At 39.7% G+C, this 17,192-nt stretch overlaps 2 protein-coding genes across 2 annotated transcripts; one reads left to right on the forward strand and one right to left on the reverse strand.

Annotated features, from left to right (window-relative positions):
* The first annotated feature begins 1,420 nt into the window (after positions 1-1,420).
* Positions 1,421-13,393, forward strand: LOC139950119 (monocarboxylate transporter 12-like). The gene is made up of 4 exons (XM_071948744.1): positions 1,421-1,776; positions 7,539-7,679; positions 10,525-11,379; positions 11,902-13,393. The coding sequence occupies exons 1-4, from the start codon at positions 1,542-1,544 to the stop codon at positions 12,030-12,032; spliced, it is 1,362 nt and encodes a 453-aa protein (XP_071804845.1). The 5' UTR covers positions 1,421-1,541; the 3' UTR covers positions 12,033-13,393.
* Positions 13,394-13,410: 17 nt separating this feature from the next.
* LOC139950120 (uncharacterized) lies at positions 13,411-16,746 on the reverse strand. Its single transcript, XM_071948745.1, has 4 exons — positions 16,569-16,746; positions 15,577-15,807; positions 14,846-15,031; positions 13,411-13,717 (listed from the first exon to the last, which is right to left on the reverse strand). Exons 1-4 carry the CDS (start codon positions 16,627-16,629, stop codon positions 13,422-13,424), a joined length of 774 nt encoding a protein of 257 aa, XP_071804846.1. The 5' UTR covers positions 16,630-16,746; the 3' UTR covers positions 13,411-13,421.
* Positions 16,747-17,192: the final 446 nt, after the last annotated feature.

Raw genomic sequence — 17,192 nt, forward strand, 5'->3', positions numbered from 1 at the left:
TTTTGTTGATTTTTTTTAGTTGTGTTGCAAATTATACACCACTGATTTCCAGCGACTTACAGTTTTGTTTTACTAGTAGGGATTTCTCCCTCGCCCGCCGCCATTACAACTACAGCCACGAGCACATGTGTGCGAGTGCTTGCAGAACGTTGTGATTGACATCGCAGCGAGAGTTTATAGGTCAACCAACAACCACCGAGAACAGGTTGTTAGTATACATTAGCATAATGATATGGTGGCCCCGAAGGGACATCGCATAACGCAAACGTGTGCGCACACGTATGCAATGTCGTGAAACAAATCGCGAATATATGCGCACACGTATACAATATCGTGAAACAATTCGCGAATATGTGCGCACACGTATGCAATGTCGTGAAACAATTCGCGAATATGTGCGCACACGTATGCAATGTCGTGAAACAAATCGCGAATATGTGCGCACACGTATGCAATCTCGTGGACCAAATCGTGAATATGTGCGCACACGTATGCAATTTCGTGAACCAAATCGTGAATATGTGCGCACACGAGTGCGATTTGTTTTGCAATGTCGTGAATTTTATTGCATACCATGTTGCGTACCATTAGGATGATGTCATAGTTGTGGATAATTTGTTACCGATCTAGGGAGTACTGTGGCGCTACAGCAGGCTCCCTCTGTAAAGCATGTGTATACCCAGGAACTTGGCACCAGGTCAAGGACGACCACACGCCTCGCTTGCCTCACAACAAAGACTACTGCTGCAATGACTACCGCTTATCTCACTGTTGGAAAGAAACCCCCCAGATCATTAGACATTTTATTCAAAGGTATGCAACATGGTATGCAATAAAATTCACGACATCGCAAATAATATTCGCAGACGTGTGCGCACATATTCGCGAATTGTTTCACGACATTGCATACGTGTGCGCACATATTCGCGAATTGTTTCATGACATTGCATACGTGTGCGCACATATTTGCGAATTGTTTCACGACATTGCATACGTGTGCGCACATATTCGCGAATTGTTTCACGACATTGCATTCGTGTGCGCACATATTTGCGAATTGTTTCACGACATTGCATACGTATGCGCACACGTTTGCGATATGCATTGTCCATTCAGGGCCACCATATAATGAGCTCCGCCCTAAATTTTGGCAGTTACAAAACCATCAAGGCGCTACTTAGAAAGTACCCCTGTACCGTAAGTGTACCGTATACAGATGGTACATGTACATGTACAGTACGTATGTGTACATATTATGTGTACATACACTGTATACATACGCACTGTGTTATGTATGGGGGTGCGCTGGCGGAATTCAGTGATGGGGACTGGGATTTGCAGATCGCGGCTGGCTGTAGCGCCTTGATCAAGGCTAACAGAAACAAAACTTCGGGAACTGAAGGTGCTGGACTGGAACCCAATGCGCGCAGTGAACTATACTACTAGACATAGTGCGAGTAAAAACTGGGCTGCTCTTTTAACATAGGCTCGATGCTAGTCCACCCCTAAAGACATCTACGTGTATTGTTAGACAAAATAAAATGGTGGGTTGCGGAATTTGTAGGCGGTTGTTAAGTTATTTTACTGATGTAGTTAAAGAAGGTGGTTACGTGGGATGTATTGCCGTACTTGGGGCATTTGCAGACTGGATGACTTGGATTGCAATGACGAAGAGTCTAGCGGTGATGTTACCGACTTTACAGGAGCAGTTTCGCGCTTCAACATGGCTGGTTGGGTGGATGATAGCTATAATAGACGGCACTGTGGATCTAGCAGGTACAATTTGAATATATAGTGGTGTGGAATTTTTGACATAGTCAATGGGATTCAATTGGATTTGTGTGGAACTTGGGACAATGGGTTCCACAGAAGCTGATCCCGTTGAACTCAATAATGAATGCCATTAAATCGTAGTAACACAATGGGATCCCATTGAATCCCGTTCAAAATATCAAAGGGCCTCAATCGGATTCAATGAGATTGGTGTGGAATTATGACATATTTAATGGAATCCAAAGGGGATGCCATCAAACCGGGACTGACCCTTATACGCAGGTGGGGCATTTCCAGGGGCCCATTTTATATGACATGTAAGTAGCCGTTTTGTGTTTATACGGGCATCCCTTAGCATAGTTGCGATAACGTAACCCTCCTCCCGACGGCCGTCGGGAGGAGGGTTACGTTATCGCAACTACCCTTAGCAGAGTTTGTGTAACACATTAAAGCTGCTTACCGCAAGCAAGGGTAAATGCTGGCTAACCCGCGGTAAAGAACACTAGTGACGCAACAATACAAATCCGTGGTAAAAATACGTTTATGCTTCCACCCCCGTTTTTTTTACTACAGTAAGCACAACAGCTTCATGAAATTGGGCCAAGGTCTGATCCTTTTTTTTGTTTCAGAAAAAAAACCCAAGAACACACAGCAACAATAACAGAAATTGTAGGGTTTAAAAAACACTGAGAAAACAATGAGAGACATAAAAAACAGAAAAAAACAAAGAACAGCTGCAGCCTAGTGATTGCTCAAAAGCGAACCAAAATAACCACTTTCCAAAGGGACAAGCTCTTTAGCTATAATAAGACATAAAATAAGCCATCTGAGGGGAACATTTTAGAAACAAATTGAACCGTTAAACATATTGGCAAGAGGAGGGCATTCTTCACAGAGGCAACGAAGGCAATTGCCTCTATGCCCTCTGGTCATTGCCTCCGTGTTCTTGAAGGGTGCCCTTTACCAAGGAGAAAATGCCTTGGTGCCCTTTCCCTTGCTAAAGTCGAAGTAAACAGTCCTGCTTATCAAACCCTGCTGGTGTATTATTATTATTATTATTATTTATTCAGCCATTTCAACAATACATGACAATACAAAAAATACTTCCAGATGGGCTTGGAGAAACAAAAGCAAAATAATTACTGTGGTCCATAGACCTGACTCCCCACATCTGGTTGTATAAATACCAGTAATAAAACAAGTAATAGAATATGTATAAAGCAATTCATGTACAAAAAGATAGAAAAGTTAACTATAAATAAAATATGTCTATGTACATCAAAATTTGGCAACTGAAACAAAAATAATATAAAGCCTGGACTATTTGAGATAGAACCAGTTTTAGGAGTAAAAAATTTGAGAAACTTGCACAGTGTAAAAACAAACTAACAACAAAAACAGAAAAATTCCTAAACACTTAAATAATGTAAGTAGAATGCAAATTAAATTTAAGTGACCAAATCTATAAAGAGAAAAGAAAAAATCCATTAAAAATAATAATTATGTAAATAAATAATTTTATGAGTAAATAAACAAATAAATTAATAAATAGAAAAATACACAAATAAGTAAACAAATAAATAAACAAACAAATAAATAAATAAATATACATAAATATTTAACTCCTTGAAAATAGTGTCTAGGTTAAAAGTAAATTGTGGAATTGCGCATAGTTGTTATGAAACTGTAAAAGAGTTAAGCAAAAGACCAGTTCAGAAATATGAGCTGTAGCTACACTATCTTCATGCTTCAGAGCTTTTAAAAAGGATGGCAGAGAAGTTAAAATGGCACAATTGCGGAATTAGATTGGCAGAGCTGACCAGAGCCTGGGAAATATGTGGATAACACTCAGATGCAAAGATTGAGTTCTGGCAAATAAATGTTTGAATGTTAATGCGCTATCATATCTATGGTTAACAACAATGTTCTTATTAACAGATTCACATTTAATTGTAAAAAAAAGACACTTAACAACAAATGAGGTCATCAAACAATTACGGCGACTTGATAAAGAAGACCATTTTAAAGCACAAAGTCTGTCGGTATATTAAAGTTACGTTTAATATTGTCCACGTGAAGGTTGTTCTCATCAAGGTGGTGGCGTTACCACCAGGGATATTAAAGACGTAACTGAAATGGCATGGGGAGCCAAAGCATTTTCTCCATGCACTTGTATAGGGCACCCTATAAGGAAATGTAAGTTTCCACCAGAGGGAACAGGGAGGCAATCACCTTCGTTGCCTCCTCCGTGAAGTATCGGGCCTTGCCCGCGTTTGTCTTTAGGACCCGGTATCCGGTGAGATGCTGACCCCAATCACGGGCAAACTGTGTCTTGCCTTAGTGTCTTGCCCATTGAGTTATATAAAACTGTATGGTCTTGCCTTCCACCCCTGGGATCCGGTTCGAATACAGGGGCACTTTGTGGATTGGGTTTTCAGTCCCTATACTGCGTGCTTGGGTTTGCCCCTGGAGTATAATTCTAGAGTTTTCCTGGCACATCTAAAACTGAAACTTCTTCATTCTGATATTCTCTTCTCGTTCGGCGCTAATTAATTTGAGCGTCGAGAATCCAGATGTGTAGATAATGTTCGATCGAACTAATTGAAACACCGAGCATACCCCTCCTATATTGTCTCTCTTTTGTTAATGCTCACTTTTTTTGAAAAAGCTCCATCCATGCTCTTAATTGTATAACTATAATTATGGGAAACTGTAACCTAGCCCTGGCCTTACATTTTCATAACACTACGTGACTGTACATCACAGAGGAAAAGCCTTTTTCACACGAGGACAATACTAGTGTAAGGATGTATTCCCACTATTTTATCTCTTGAGTACAATTCCCAAAATTGTTGTTTACACTTCAACAGGTGGCCCATATCCTCTGTCAGCCCATGTCCAGTGTTAGCCCCCCTCCCCTCACATTCCTGACCACCCACCCTTACCCCCCCTGTTGACCATTACATCATCCCACTTCTAGGTAATGATGTCACCAATCTTATATTATTTCTGTGTGACATCATTTCTAAGTTTAGAGTTCCCCCACCACCAAAATCCTATATAACCTCTGCCCAACTTTCACTCTGGGCCTCGACTACTCCTTCAACTTTCTCTGTACAAGAGACTCGCCTCTCCAACCTACTAGCTAGGTCCAGCACCTCTGTAACTTATTGTACTGCTGTAAGTCAACTTCTTAATAAACCAAGATTAGACCCAGTCAATTGTTTCATGTGTATTCTTCAGTCGTCGTCACTCTCTCTATACTCCAGTCCGCTCGCAACACGCTTCTTCTTCAGTTCTAGTTAACCAGAGTCTTGCATATAATAATCATATAAATCTCTGCGTTACGTCCAAGGCTCTTTACGCAAGCACCGGCGGCCCGCTCTGACTTCACGAAATGCATAGATACTACACCGCACGGCACATATTAACAGTACTTGATACCGCGGGGTCGAAGCATGGCTTTGTAGTACCGTTATCGCCCTTGGCACTTCGTGTACAAACAACGCTGACAATAGAGTCTTCCACTGTGTTTACACTTGTTTGTTCCACCCAGGTGAGTCGAAGGTGAATCGATGCAGCAACACCTCACAAAAAGTTTTTTTTCACAAAAAGAGGACCACATGATTTCAACGGTACCTTGTCCTCTCACATTATGACGCCATTGCATTGATCTGCAACAAATCTGACCGAACCACGCTTCGATTCATTTCCTTCTGTTTATTTTAAAATTCGTTTCTCGATTTGACGCGGTGGTAATAAGCTTTGGAAAACCATAAAGGTGGATCAATGCCAGATCAGATTTAAGTGTAAACGCGACAGGGATTAAACCTAATAAGACCTGATTCACCATGCCGGTGTGGCGGTTTCAACTTTCCGCTGTGTTCAGTTTTCCGAATGACCAAATACGGTAGCATTACGTCATGCGATGCCTGCGCACAGCAAGCGAAAGTAGTCCATTTTTAGTGCCGTATTGAGTCGTCCGTTACCCTCCGGTAGCTGTCATGGCGGCGTCCACGAGTCGAGTACAACTATAGCGGCAAACGCGTGGATCGTATGAGTTGTTTTATATGCAAGCAGAGTGTGACCTGCCTAAAGTTGTACCCATGAATACATGTAAAGAGTGGGGCAAGAGATTATGTGACTACACAGAAAAGAATCGTAATATAAACAGTTTGGGGTCACTGCTGAGAGAACTATACAGTACTCGCCAGGGTACTCGCGGCGGTATCTGACAGGTCACCCGGAAAACTGAACACGCCGGAAAGCTAAAACCGTTCGAACAACGTGATGATATGTCCGACTACGTCACCCGGAAAACTGAACACGGCGGAAGACTGAAACCGCCACACCGGATCAAGTGTAAACGTCACTGATGTACTGTTCGGAAAAGGTCCACAGTTGGAACACGTGTACAAAACCAATGGGAGCTGTTGCACAAATGTAAGGGTACCATAAACAAAAGAGGCCCATGGTTGCTGGCGTTTATACAAGCTGGTTTGGGTGTGTTCCCCCATCAATGGAGCTATCGTTTTCTAAAGCTCCAGCCGTCGATTTCACAAAGAGTTAGGACTCGTCTTATCTCGAGTTAGGACGAGTAACTCGTCTTAACTTAGGATAAATCTTAAGGTCTGCATGCTACAGTGCAGGGTTGGGACTGGTCCTCTAGTCCTTAGATTAGTCTTAAGTTAGGAAGAGTTTTGTGAAATCGACAGCAGGCTCACCCGTACCACCGTCGCTCTCGGACCGGGTATTACATTTTGCACAAAAAGTCATTAAATATCCGTATGATATCAGTACTCAAAATAACAGTTACACATCCACTACTAACCACTACAATGCTTAAAGGCACTGGTGGGCACTAATGATAGTTACCAAACAAAATTGTTGGCACAAAAACAAACTCATTGGTAATGAGTAATATGGGGAGCTTGAAAGTCCGACGAGAAACGGCTCCCTAATAATCAACGTAGTTTTCAAGAATGAGGTAATTTCTCACTCAAATAATAAAAGACCTCAGGCCTGATGAAACCTTTTAAAGACAGTGGACTCTATTGGTAATTGTCAAAGACTAGTCTTCACAGTTGGTGTTCTCAACATATGCATAAAATAACAAACCTGTGAAAATTTGAGCTCAATCGGTCGTCGAATTTGCGAGATAATAATGAAAGAAGAAAAAACATGTCACACAATAATTTGGGGGACTAATCATCCTTTACTCGCAGCTAAGCGCTAAATTGCGAAGGACGCGGCTATACGTGTTCGAGAAGCTGGCATTCAAGGGCGCCTCTGGCTGTCAGCCACAACAACCCATTATGACCACGGAGCACAGCCAAGATCGAAAGTGTTTGATTCTTCCCGAGAGAGGAAACCGGATGGTCTGAAAAACCATCGTGGCACAGCAGAGAACCAACGCACAAACTCACTATGGCCCCGACCAGGAATCGAACCGGGGTCATCTTGGTGAAAGGCGAGCGCTTTACGCACAAGCCAACCATGCCACAAAATGACTGGTTTGTGGGATACCACTGTTTAGTCTCCGTCGTTGTCTGGAGAGCATTATCCTCACCAGACAACGCCGGGGACTCGTGTTGTCCCACAAACCAGTCATGCGCTTTAGCGAGTTACAACTGAGCGCAGCACTATCCAATATCAAGCAATAATCGTTCTTGCACAAATCCAAAGTGTCCAGTGCCTTTAAGGTTTTCTGCAGGTTCTTTGATGTTAATTGTTTGACTGTTTTATACTGATGAAACATCCCGCAGGTCCATTTGCACCAATACTGGGGAATACATTTGGTGTGCGGACGGTCTTTATGGTCAGTGGTACAGTAACTGGTGCTGCATTTATCTGTTCAGCTTTTGCAACAAGATTGTCAACAATGGCCATCATTCTTGCAGTTGTGGGTGAGTTTTGAATATTTATTCAAAAAAAAAATACAAACATTATAAAAAAAACAAAAAAAAAACAGGAAAGGCAAAGTATATAAAAAGATGTGCCCCCCAGACCTTGCTCGTAAAAAGGGTAACAATTTATACACTATACACAATTCACATGCAGAAATCTAATTGCAGTCTAAAAGCACTACACACACGATAGATAATAATTTATATGAACCGCCACATAAACAAAATAATATTATCGAAGTCTTGTGTAGTGCATGTTTACCAAACAAGGTACTCATGGCGCTGAGTTTATACAAACTTTCAGAAATATAGGTTATTGCAGTGTTAGATTCTGAGACCCAATTATTTAGCACCTTATATTGATGTACAACATATGAAAGCAGAAACGCCAACTAGACGAGATGAAATGGGGGGGAATAGCATACAAATATTGAGTGGCTTAGGAATGGGAGTAATATTATCGCAAGGTAAAACTGTGCCGAGTGAAATGGAACAGTCCACATTTTACCCAGCGATAATATTCCTCCCAATCCACGAATTAAAGCCACTCAATATTTGTTTTATATAACTGACATATAAATCCTTGTCATTTGATGTATTTTAAAAGTATAACATTATGAAAAATCACACAAATTAATTACAACCAAAAATAATATAGCGCGGCGTAAAATAATGCACAAATCGGATCACAACCTTTTGCACAGGTGTTTTAGCAGCGGCGCAGCGGCGCTGTACTGCTAAAAAACTACGTCACTTCAGCAGAGGGAGCTGTTTCTTACAATGTTTTATAACTCACATACAGATCCTTGTCATTTGATTGGCGGAACTTACTTCACGTTACATGCACTATTACTCCCATCCGCACCGGCGATCAAAAAAACCTATATATTCGCCCGTGGGGAATAGCATTTCTCATTCAACAGGGATCATCCTTGTTCCCAATGTTTTTTAGCAGTACAGCGCCGCAAGGATCTATAATGTCAGTTATATAAAACAAATATTGAGTGGCTTTAAAGGCAGTGGACACTATTGGTAACTGTCAAAAACTAGCCTTCACAGTTCGTGTATCTCAACATAAGCATAAAATAACAAACCTGTGAAAATTTGAGCTCAATCGGTCATCGAACTTACGAGATAATAATGAAAGCAAAAAAACAACACCCTTGTCACACGAAGTTGTGTGCGTTTAGATGGTTGATTTCGAGGCCTCAAGTTCTAAATCTGAGGTCTCGCAATCAAATTCGTTGAAAATATTACTTCTTTCTCGAAAACTATGGCACTTCAGAGGGAGCCGTTTTTCACAATGTTTTATACTACCAACCTCTCCCCATTATTACTTATTACCAAGAAAGGTTTTCTGCTAATAATTATTTTGAGTAATTACCAATTGTGTCTGTCACATGCACGGTACAAATGAGACGGCGGAGACCTTTAGATGAGCTTTCCCATTTATTTGCACTCAGTGTATAACATTACACAGGTGAAACTATAAATAACAAATACATTAATAGCATATTAAATAACACGAAAAATGCACATTATTAAACAATTAAGGGAAGGGAGACAAAGGTGAACCATACCAGTCTAACAAAAACAACTTTAAATGCAGAACGAGATACGGCAATAAACCAAGCAACGACCGAGGGCTGATATTAGAGTGAAACTTGAATAATAAGACACTACAAAGACGAATCCAGCGTTAAATTACAAAGGTGAAATAACTAATACATTTAATAAACTTACATCATTGCCGGGAGAAACTCAGAAACTACGTCCGTGCACATGGTAAATGTTCTGCAGTGCGGTATTCTGGGGCGTTCACTGGTATTCTGGTATAAACATTACATGAACTAACAATAAATATACAGGAAACAACGGGGGCATTCTGAGGTATTCTGATATAAACGTTACATAAACCAACAATAAATATACAGGAAACAACGGGGGACTTAAGAAATAATTCCAAGCAATATAATAAATACAGGATGAAGCAGCAAGAAAATGAATTACACGTCAAATTAACTCCAGAGACTATAAGCCGTATAAAAGGGGGACCGAGTGAGTTGGCTCAAACGGCGATAAATAACTATAAGGAAAATGAGAAAACGTCAACTTGCTGAATATGCCGAACAGGAAAATGCTTACATAAGGGAAGTTTTGACTTCGAAGGTTAAAATAAAGATATTTATACATAAGGGAAATAAATACCAGAAATAACAGTTGTAAACAGAATAAGGCTACTTACGGGAGATGGATACGGAAAATTACATGTCTGAGAAGAACTAAAATAAACTGGAACAGAACACAACGGAATCAGGAACAGAAATGACTTGGAAATACAGGCACCCAGGTATCTGTGTACAAAAATAGGGGCTTGCCACACCTTAAACGAAATTCCTTAGATGCCCGCAGGCGATTGGCCGTGGCCACTGAACTTTGACTTTATGCAAACAAGGATAAACTGATAAACGTAAGAGAAACGTATAAATTACAAACAACAATATTATAAACACATCACCGGTGGGAGATAACAGTGTCCACTGCCTTTAATTCGTGAATTGGGAGGAATGTTATCGCTCGGTAAAATTTGGACTGTTCCATTTCACTCGGTTTCCTCTCGTGAAATGGAACAGTCCAAATTTTACCTTGCGATAATATTCCTCCTATTCCACTCTAAGCCACTCAATATTTGTATACTCTAAACCTCTCCCCATTACATTACCCGTACCATGTAAGGTGTAATGTAATCTAATCTAATCTAATCTAATAACTATTTTGAGTAGTGTCCACTGCCTTTAATGGAAAAATAAATGTTGAACTACATCGAATTTTGTTTTCATTGTAGGACCCACACTTGGACTGGTCAATATATTATCCCGAGATCTAATTGGTCGATGTTTTGACAAGCACCACACAACGGCATTAGGCATAGCCGGCTTGGGTACTTCTATAGGGTTCATTATCTTCGCCCCTCTCACGCAATTCCTATTGGACCTCTATGGTTGGAAAGCGACGATGATGCTCCTTGGTGCATTATTCTTCAATCTCACCGTGTGTGGCGCTCTAATCAAACCACAAGATAAGACTACGTCAGGTAATGGAGGCTACCATTCGGTCGACAAAGATGGCGACCATTCAGCCATCGACGATCAAGAAGACGGATCAAGTCGACAGAGTCGGTCGTCGACTTGCACAACAATTCGTAAATTTATCACCGCGAGTCTTCAACTAGATTTGTTCACTTCTGCCCGTTACTGGCTTGTCACGTTCGTCACGGTTATGACGTGGCTCACGTTCGCTGCGTGGGTGATCTACTTTGTACCCTACGTCACTATCTCCAAGGGATACTCACTAAGCGAAGCTGCTAACTTTGTTTTAATCTTCGGTATTGGGAAGATCTTAGGGAGTTTACTTGTGGGTCAAACCGTCTCTGTTTGTGGACAAATCGGTCTCGGTGCTAACGTATGGATGTCGTTTGCAATCATCACTACATCAACATACTTTTTTGTTGATCCATGGTTGACTGCTAGCTGGGCTATTTCTGTTGGTGCATTCATTTTCGGATGTTTTCATTCGTTCATGTTCATACTGAGTGACGTCGTCACGAAAGAGGCGATCGGTGTGGATCAGTTGGGATGTGCGCTGGGCTGGATCGGATTCAAAGCTGGTGTCGTGAGATTCGCATTCCTGTTCTTTCCAGGTAAGCATTTTAAAACGCTAAACTCATAAACTGCTTCATCTGAACTGTAGTTTTAACTTAATTATCCTCATGCTTTTTTAACAAACGGTTACAAACGTTTTCCCTATAAACCAACTCGCCTAAATCTAAGGCAACGTGTCCCTAGACACTGGACACTATTGGTACCAACTTGTCAAAGACCAGTCTTCTCTTCTCACTTGGTGTATCTCAACATAACAAACATGTGAAAGTTTGAGCTCAATTGGTTGTCGAAGCAGCGAGAAAATAATGAAAGAAAAAGCACTCTTGTCAGACGAAGTTGTGATTTGAGACCTGAAAATCTAATTATGAGGTCTCGAACTCAATTCGTGTAAAATTACCTCTTTCTCGAAAACTACGTTACTTCAGAGGGTGCCGTTTCTCACAACAACTCGCCATTACTCGTTACCATGTAAGGTTTTATGATAATATTCATTTTGAGTAATTACCAATAGTGTCAACTGCCTTCTTTCTTATAATAGGTCTTTTATTATTCCCGATTAGGTTTGGTGTTTGACACGCTCGGTAGCTACACCTTGGCGTTTACCATCATGGGAGGAATTAATCTTCTTAGCTTCTTTGCCTTTCTCGCATTGATGTGGCTCAAAAGATACCGCCAAGACACAGTCAAATAAGTGTTTCTGTCTTGACTCGTCAATGATCAGAGGTGATCGGGTACTTTTTGTAGGACACAAAACACAATAATGCACAAATTTACTTTAAATTCATAGGATAAGAAGATAATGATAGTAGAAGGCTTCCCTATTATTTACTGGAGGTTGCTGCTGTTTTCTTTTCTCTTTTGAAATTAGTAAACAAGGCCACGACAATTATTTTTAGTATGTAAAACGTTTTTTTTTTCAGTTATGGTAAGATCATAGGTTTTCTCGGTCAAATTCGGCAAATGAGCAGCCAATTTCATTTTCATGCATTTGAAGTCAAGCTTTTTTGCCTTTCCAGTTGTTACTGAGTTTCAAATTCAGATTCCTTTAGCACTCTGTTCAATTTAGCGTATCGTCCTTCTTTTTCGTGACAAACACGCCTTAAGAAGCGTCTGCGAATTTTAATGCTGCTTTGATGAATTGTTAAATTGAAGGATTATTTTGTTAAATCGAATGACGCAACATTACTAATCATAAAACGAAACCGAATGACCCTTTTCAGTAGCACTCGATTTCTCGCGAAATAGAAAAGCTTGGTGGTTAAATTGACTGCTCATTTGACGCAATTGACCGAGAAAACCTATACTATACCTGATAATGTTTTATAAAATTATGCTAAAACTGAGACGAACATGATTCTCGTGACATTTTTTAAAAACTAACTTCTCAAAAACTACAGCACCTTAGCAAGTGATATTTTAATGGAAGATTTTAACTATCATTGTCTTCAAACTGTGTGAGTTTAATGTCAATCTGAGGACGTCTTACAAAAAGACCCCTTTATAAGGACTGCTTGTGAGCTAATTCAAATATCCCGCGAATTTCTAAACTGTGAGCCATCGAGAACGTTCTTCACGGCTGTGCCAATAACTTGGACATCTGATGACGCCATGAGGCTCGTGAATTACGCCAGATAACTGCCTCGAGCCCACACTAATCCCTGTTTATAATCACCTTTGACCTCGCATTAACTTAAAAGATGGAGGTCTGCAGTCAATTCCAACGAAAATGTACAAAATACGTGTTGCTGCAAGCAGAGCCAGTGGTATGGTGAACCTAATAAGCAAAGGATGAGGCGTTAAGCAGACAACATTTTGCCAAGGACAGGTTCCTTATTTTATTTGTTTTTTAATTTTATTTTATTAGACTTTCCACTGCATACAAATATAAATATACAAGACGATACCAAATAAAGAAACAATGTCTGAGCTGTGTTGTTATTGTTGTTGATGATGTTGTGGTTGCAGTTGTTGTTGCATAATAATGTTGTGGTTTTTGTTGCTGTTGTTGTTGCTGTTGTCGTTGTTTGTGTTGTCTTTGTGCGTTTGCACACTTTTCCAATCATGTGTTTCTGTAAAGCCTTTAATTCTGATCGATCTTTGGATAGTAATCATTTATACACGGCTTAGTGAAATTCAGTTCAGTTTCGCCATGAGTATAAAAACTCACAAACCAGCTGGTGGGCTGAAGTGGAGATTGTGCGTCGTAGGCCAGGGTCGAATCTGGTACCCCTTGGATTGTCAGCTCGAAGCGACCGTTATCGTAGGTGATCACGACTGGTACTCCGAAGTAATTTAAAGCGTTCTTGATAACATAAGTCCACGCATCCATCGGGGATTCCCGTTTGGATATGCGGGCATAATTAGCAGTCAACAGCTCTGTATCAAAGTAATAAAAAAAGATCACAATATCATTAACATTGCCGTTATTGTTCTACGAATATTGAACGGAAATAAACAAAGTTCGTGAAATTATCCTTAAACTTTCGTTAATCGAAGACCTAGGCCTATATGCATAACATAAACAAAATTATACACTAAAGTTTGTAATTGTTTCTTTAGAAAAAATCCAACCAGATTTCAGTAGAAACGCGAGTATGAGCGCGAGAAGTGCATTTTCTTTATATCCTGGATTGGTCCCAGATAAAAAAAAAAACCAAAACAATTGTATTGGAGGATGTGATAGTAAGTATAGGAGCATTGTCTTATTATACGAACTTTTAATAATTAGAGAATATCAAATCCTGTGTAGCTAAAGGACAGACAATCTTAGACAATAGCTTGGCAAATCAACAAAAGTTAAGATGATTAATTAATTTCTCACTCAATAAATAAAATACTGAAAGCACACTGTGCAACAAGGTTTGTTTTCATTCATTATTCTCTTGCAACGTCAATGACAAGTTCAGTCAAAACTTTCACAGATTTGTTAGTTAAAGGTTAGCATGAAACCATATTTGGCAGCGAGTAATAGAGAGCTCTTGATAGTATAAAACATTGTGAGAAACGGCTCCCTCTGAAGTAACGTAGTTTTCGAGAAAGAAGTAATTTTCCACGAATCTAATTTCAATACATCAGAATTAGAATTTGAGGTCTCGATATCAAGCATCTGAAAGCACACAACTTCGTGTGACAAGCGTGTTTTTTCTTCCATTATTATCCAATTGCGTTCAAATTTTTCCCACGGGTTTGTTATTTTGTGCATATGTGGAGATACACCAAGTGAGAAGACCAGTCTTTGACAATTACCAAAGGTGTCCAGTGTCTTCAAATGCGTATGTTTGGATACAGCAAGCGAGACTACTGGTCTTTGACAAACGGGTGTCCTTTCACAAATTGTGTTATTTTATGCATATGTTTGGATACACCAAGTGAGAATTTTCGTCTTTAACAAAAGATGTCCAGTGCCTTTGTGGGAGAAACATTATTACAAGATGCAGGTATTTGTTCTCCACCCAAGGTGGCCTGTCAGGCGAACTGATTTCGAGAACATCAGCGGATACTCACCTACTTGATACAATGCATCATCACAATCACCAGGACCATCATGAATAAAGCACACGTATCCATGAGCAACAACGCCGAAAGTGACCTCTAGCCTCACTGGTGACGTCATCGGCAGCTGAAGATCCATGGTTTGCTTAACCAGAAATGTATTTGGAGCACAGAGTGAAGTTCCCTCAACTGCTGTTCCTGAAATAAAGGGATTTCAAATAGAGGGCTTTGAGAAATCGGTAATAGATTTCAAAAAGTAATTCGGTATAGCTATATACTCAACGTGTAGTCTTGTGTTGTTAATGTTACGAAAATCTAAAGCCCTTTAAAGGCAGTGGACACTATTGGTAATTACTCAAAATAATTATTAGCATAACATCTCACTTGGTAACGAGTTATAGGGAGAGGTTTATAGTATAAAACACTGTGAGAAACGGCTCCCTCTGAAGTGATGCAGTTTTCGAGAAAAACAAAGTAATTTTCCACGAATTTGATTTCGAGACTTCAGGTTTAGAATTAATTTGAGGTCTCGAAATCAAGCATCTGAAAGCACACAACTTCGTGTGACAAGGGTGTTTTTTCTTTCATTAGTATCTCTGAACTTCGATGAACAATTGAGCTCAAACTTTCACAGGTTTGTCATTTTATGCATATGTTGAGATCATAGAGCTATATATAAGTGAGAAGACAATTACCAATAGTGCCCAGTGTCTTTAAGCTTTAAGATAACAAATGATTCTTACCACTATGATCCTCGTTGCAGTCAGGTGACTGTATCATCTGACCCTCGATGGTCTTCACGCGATGGTCTTCACCAATCTTCACTTCATAGGACTTCATTTGAGGCTTCATGTTGACTCCGCCCAGACGAAACTCGGTGCATTCACACGGTCTCTGCTCGGCTAGTGACCAACCGTATCGGATACCAGCTCCATTTGGTTCCTGACCCATGTAACAAACGCTTCCGTAAACAGCTATCACACAAACAAAATAATCATATTAAAATAATCATAATAATAAAAATCTAGTAAGAAAGGATTGTTGAAACGTATCCGTTATTATGCCCTCGCCATTTTCTAATAACGCTGAAGTTACATTTAAACGTTCTTAATAATACAACCATCAAGAAATTGCATTGGTTTGCCGTTATTATGTCATTATTATTTTTTATTTTTTACCTAAAATGTCGTTGCTATATAATGCTGTCCGCGTGTAAAGTGGGAGTATGGAAACGTGAGAATGTTTGACTGAATTGGTCATTGATGTTGCAAGATAATAATGAAAGAAAAAACCAAATGGAACACATTTTTGGTGTGTGTGCTTTCAGATACATAAAAAGGGCTACAGGCCTGAAGGTTTTTTTATTTGAGTGAGAAATTGCCTCTTTTTCCAAAACTACGCTACTTCAGAGGGAGTTGTTTCTTACAATGTTTTAAAATATAAACAGTTCTCAATTGCTCGTTACCAAGTTAGTTCATTTTTATGCTAACTATTATGTTGAGTACTTACATCACCGAATTTAAAGAGCGCCTTTTCTAAAGGATACAAAGCGCTAGGGATAATGCAATCAAGAACCAAAAGAGAATAATATAAATAAATAGTAAGCAAAAATATTAAAAGTCACGAAACAAAAACACATTAGATGGAGCGATTAAACAAATGTTTCATCACTATAGTTACCAATGGGGTAAGATTGTGTGGGTTTCAAAATAATAATTTACAAATGTTATTTTACCTTTCAGAGCGGCTGTGCCAAATAGCAACAAGAGTGCTAGAGTTGTCAGATCTGGTGTCATTATGATGCCGAAATGTGTTATAGTTTATCAGAATATCACAGTTAAGTACCGGTCACCACGGCAGAATCTCTGTACCACACTAACTTCGTGTATGCATTACCAAAACCTAGGCTTGCCGCTATAATTGCATGGGGATAGCGACTTCGTGATTTACTTCAAATTACCGTGCCAAGTACAATGTCGGAATATATTGATCACTGAGTAGTGCTGGTGCCGTGCGGCTGTCAACAACCTAAACGGTTTTAATTATCTTCAGCAAAATCGATTGTTTTCGTTTAGAAGAGCGGTGATTTTATTGAGCCACGTATTATAATTTTCTTGACAACAGCACCAAGGTGTATAAGCTTGCCTTTTAGCTTGCCATACAGTCGCGTTGAATGACTTTGTGTGGCTAATTAATGTTCTATGCAATAACTTATTCTATGAATGGCTGGATAAGATTTGCATGTGGTGCACTACATAAGAATTGCCATCCTCAAAACTTTTCCGTTTTTTTTTCAAAGGATATTCCATTTTGAATCGGTTTAGAAGAATAAATAAATTCCCTTGAAAATCACTTCGAT

This window comes from Asterias amurensis, chromosome 17, assembly GCF_032118995.1.
Source record: "Asterias amurensis chromosome 17, ASM3211899v1".
In the NCBI taxonomy this organism is placed as follows: Eukaryota; Metazoa; Echinodermata; class Asteroidea; order Forcipulatida; family Asteriidae; genus Asterias; species Asterias amurensis.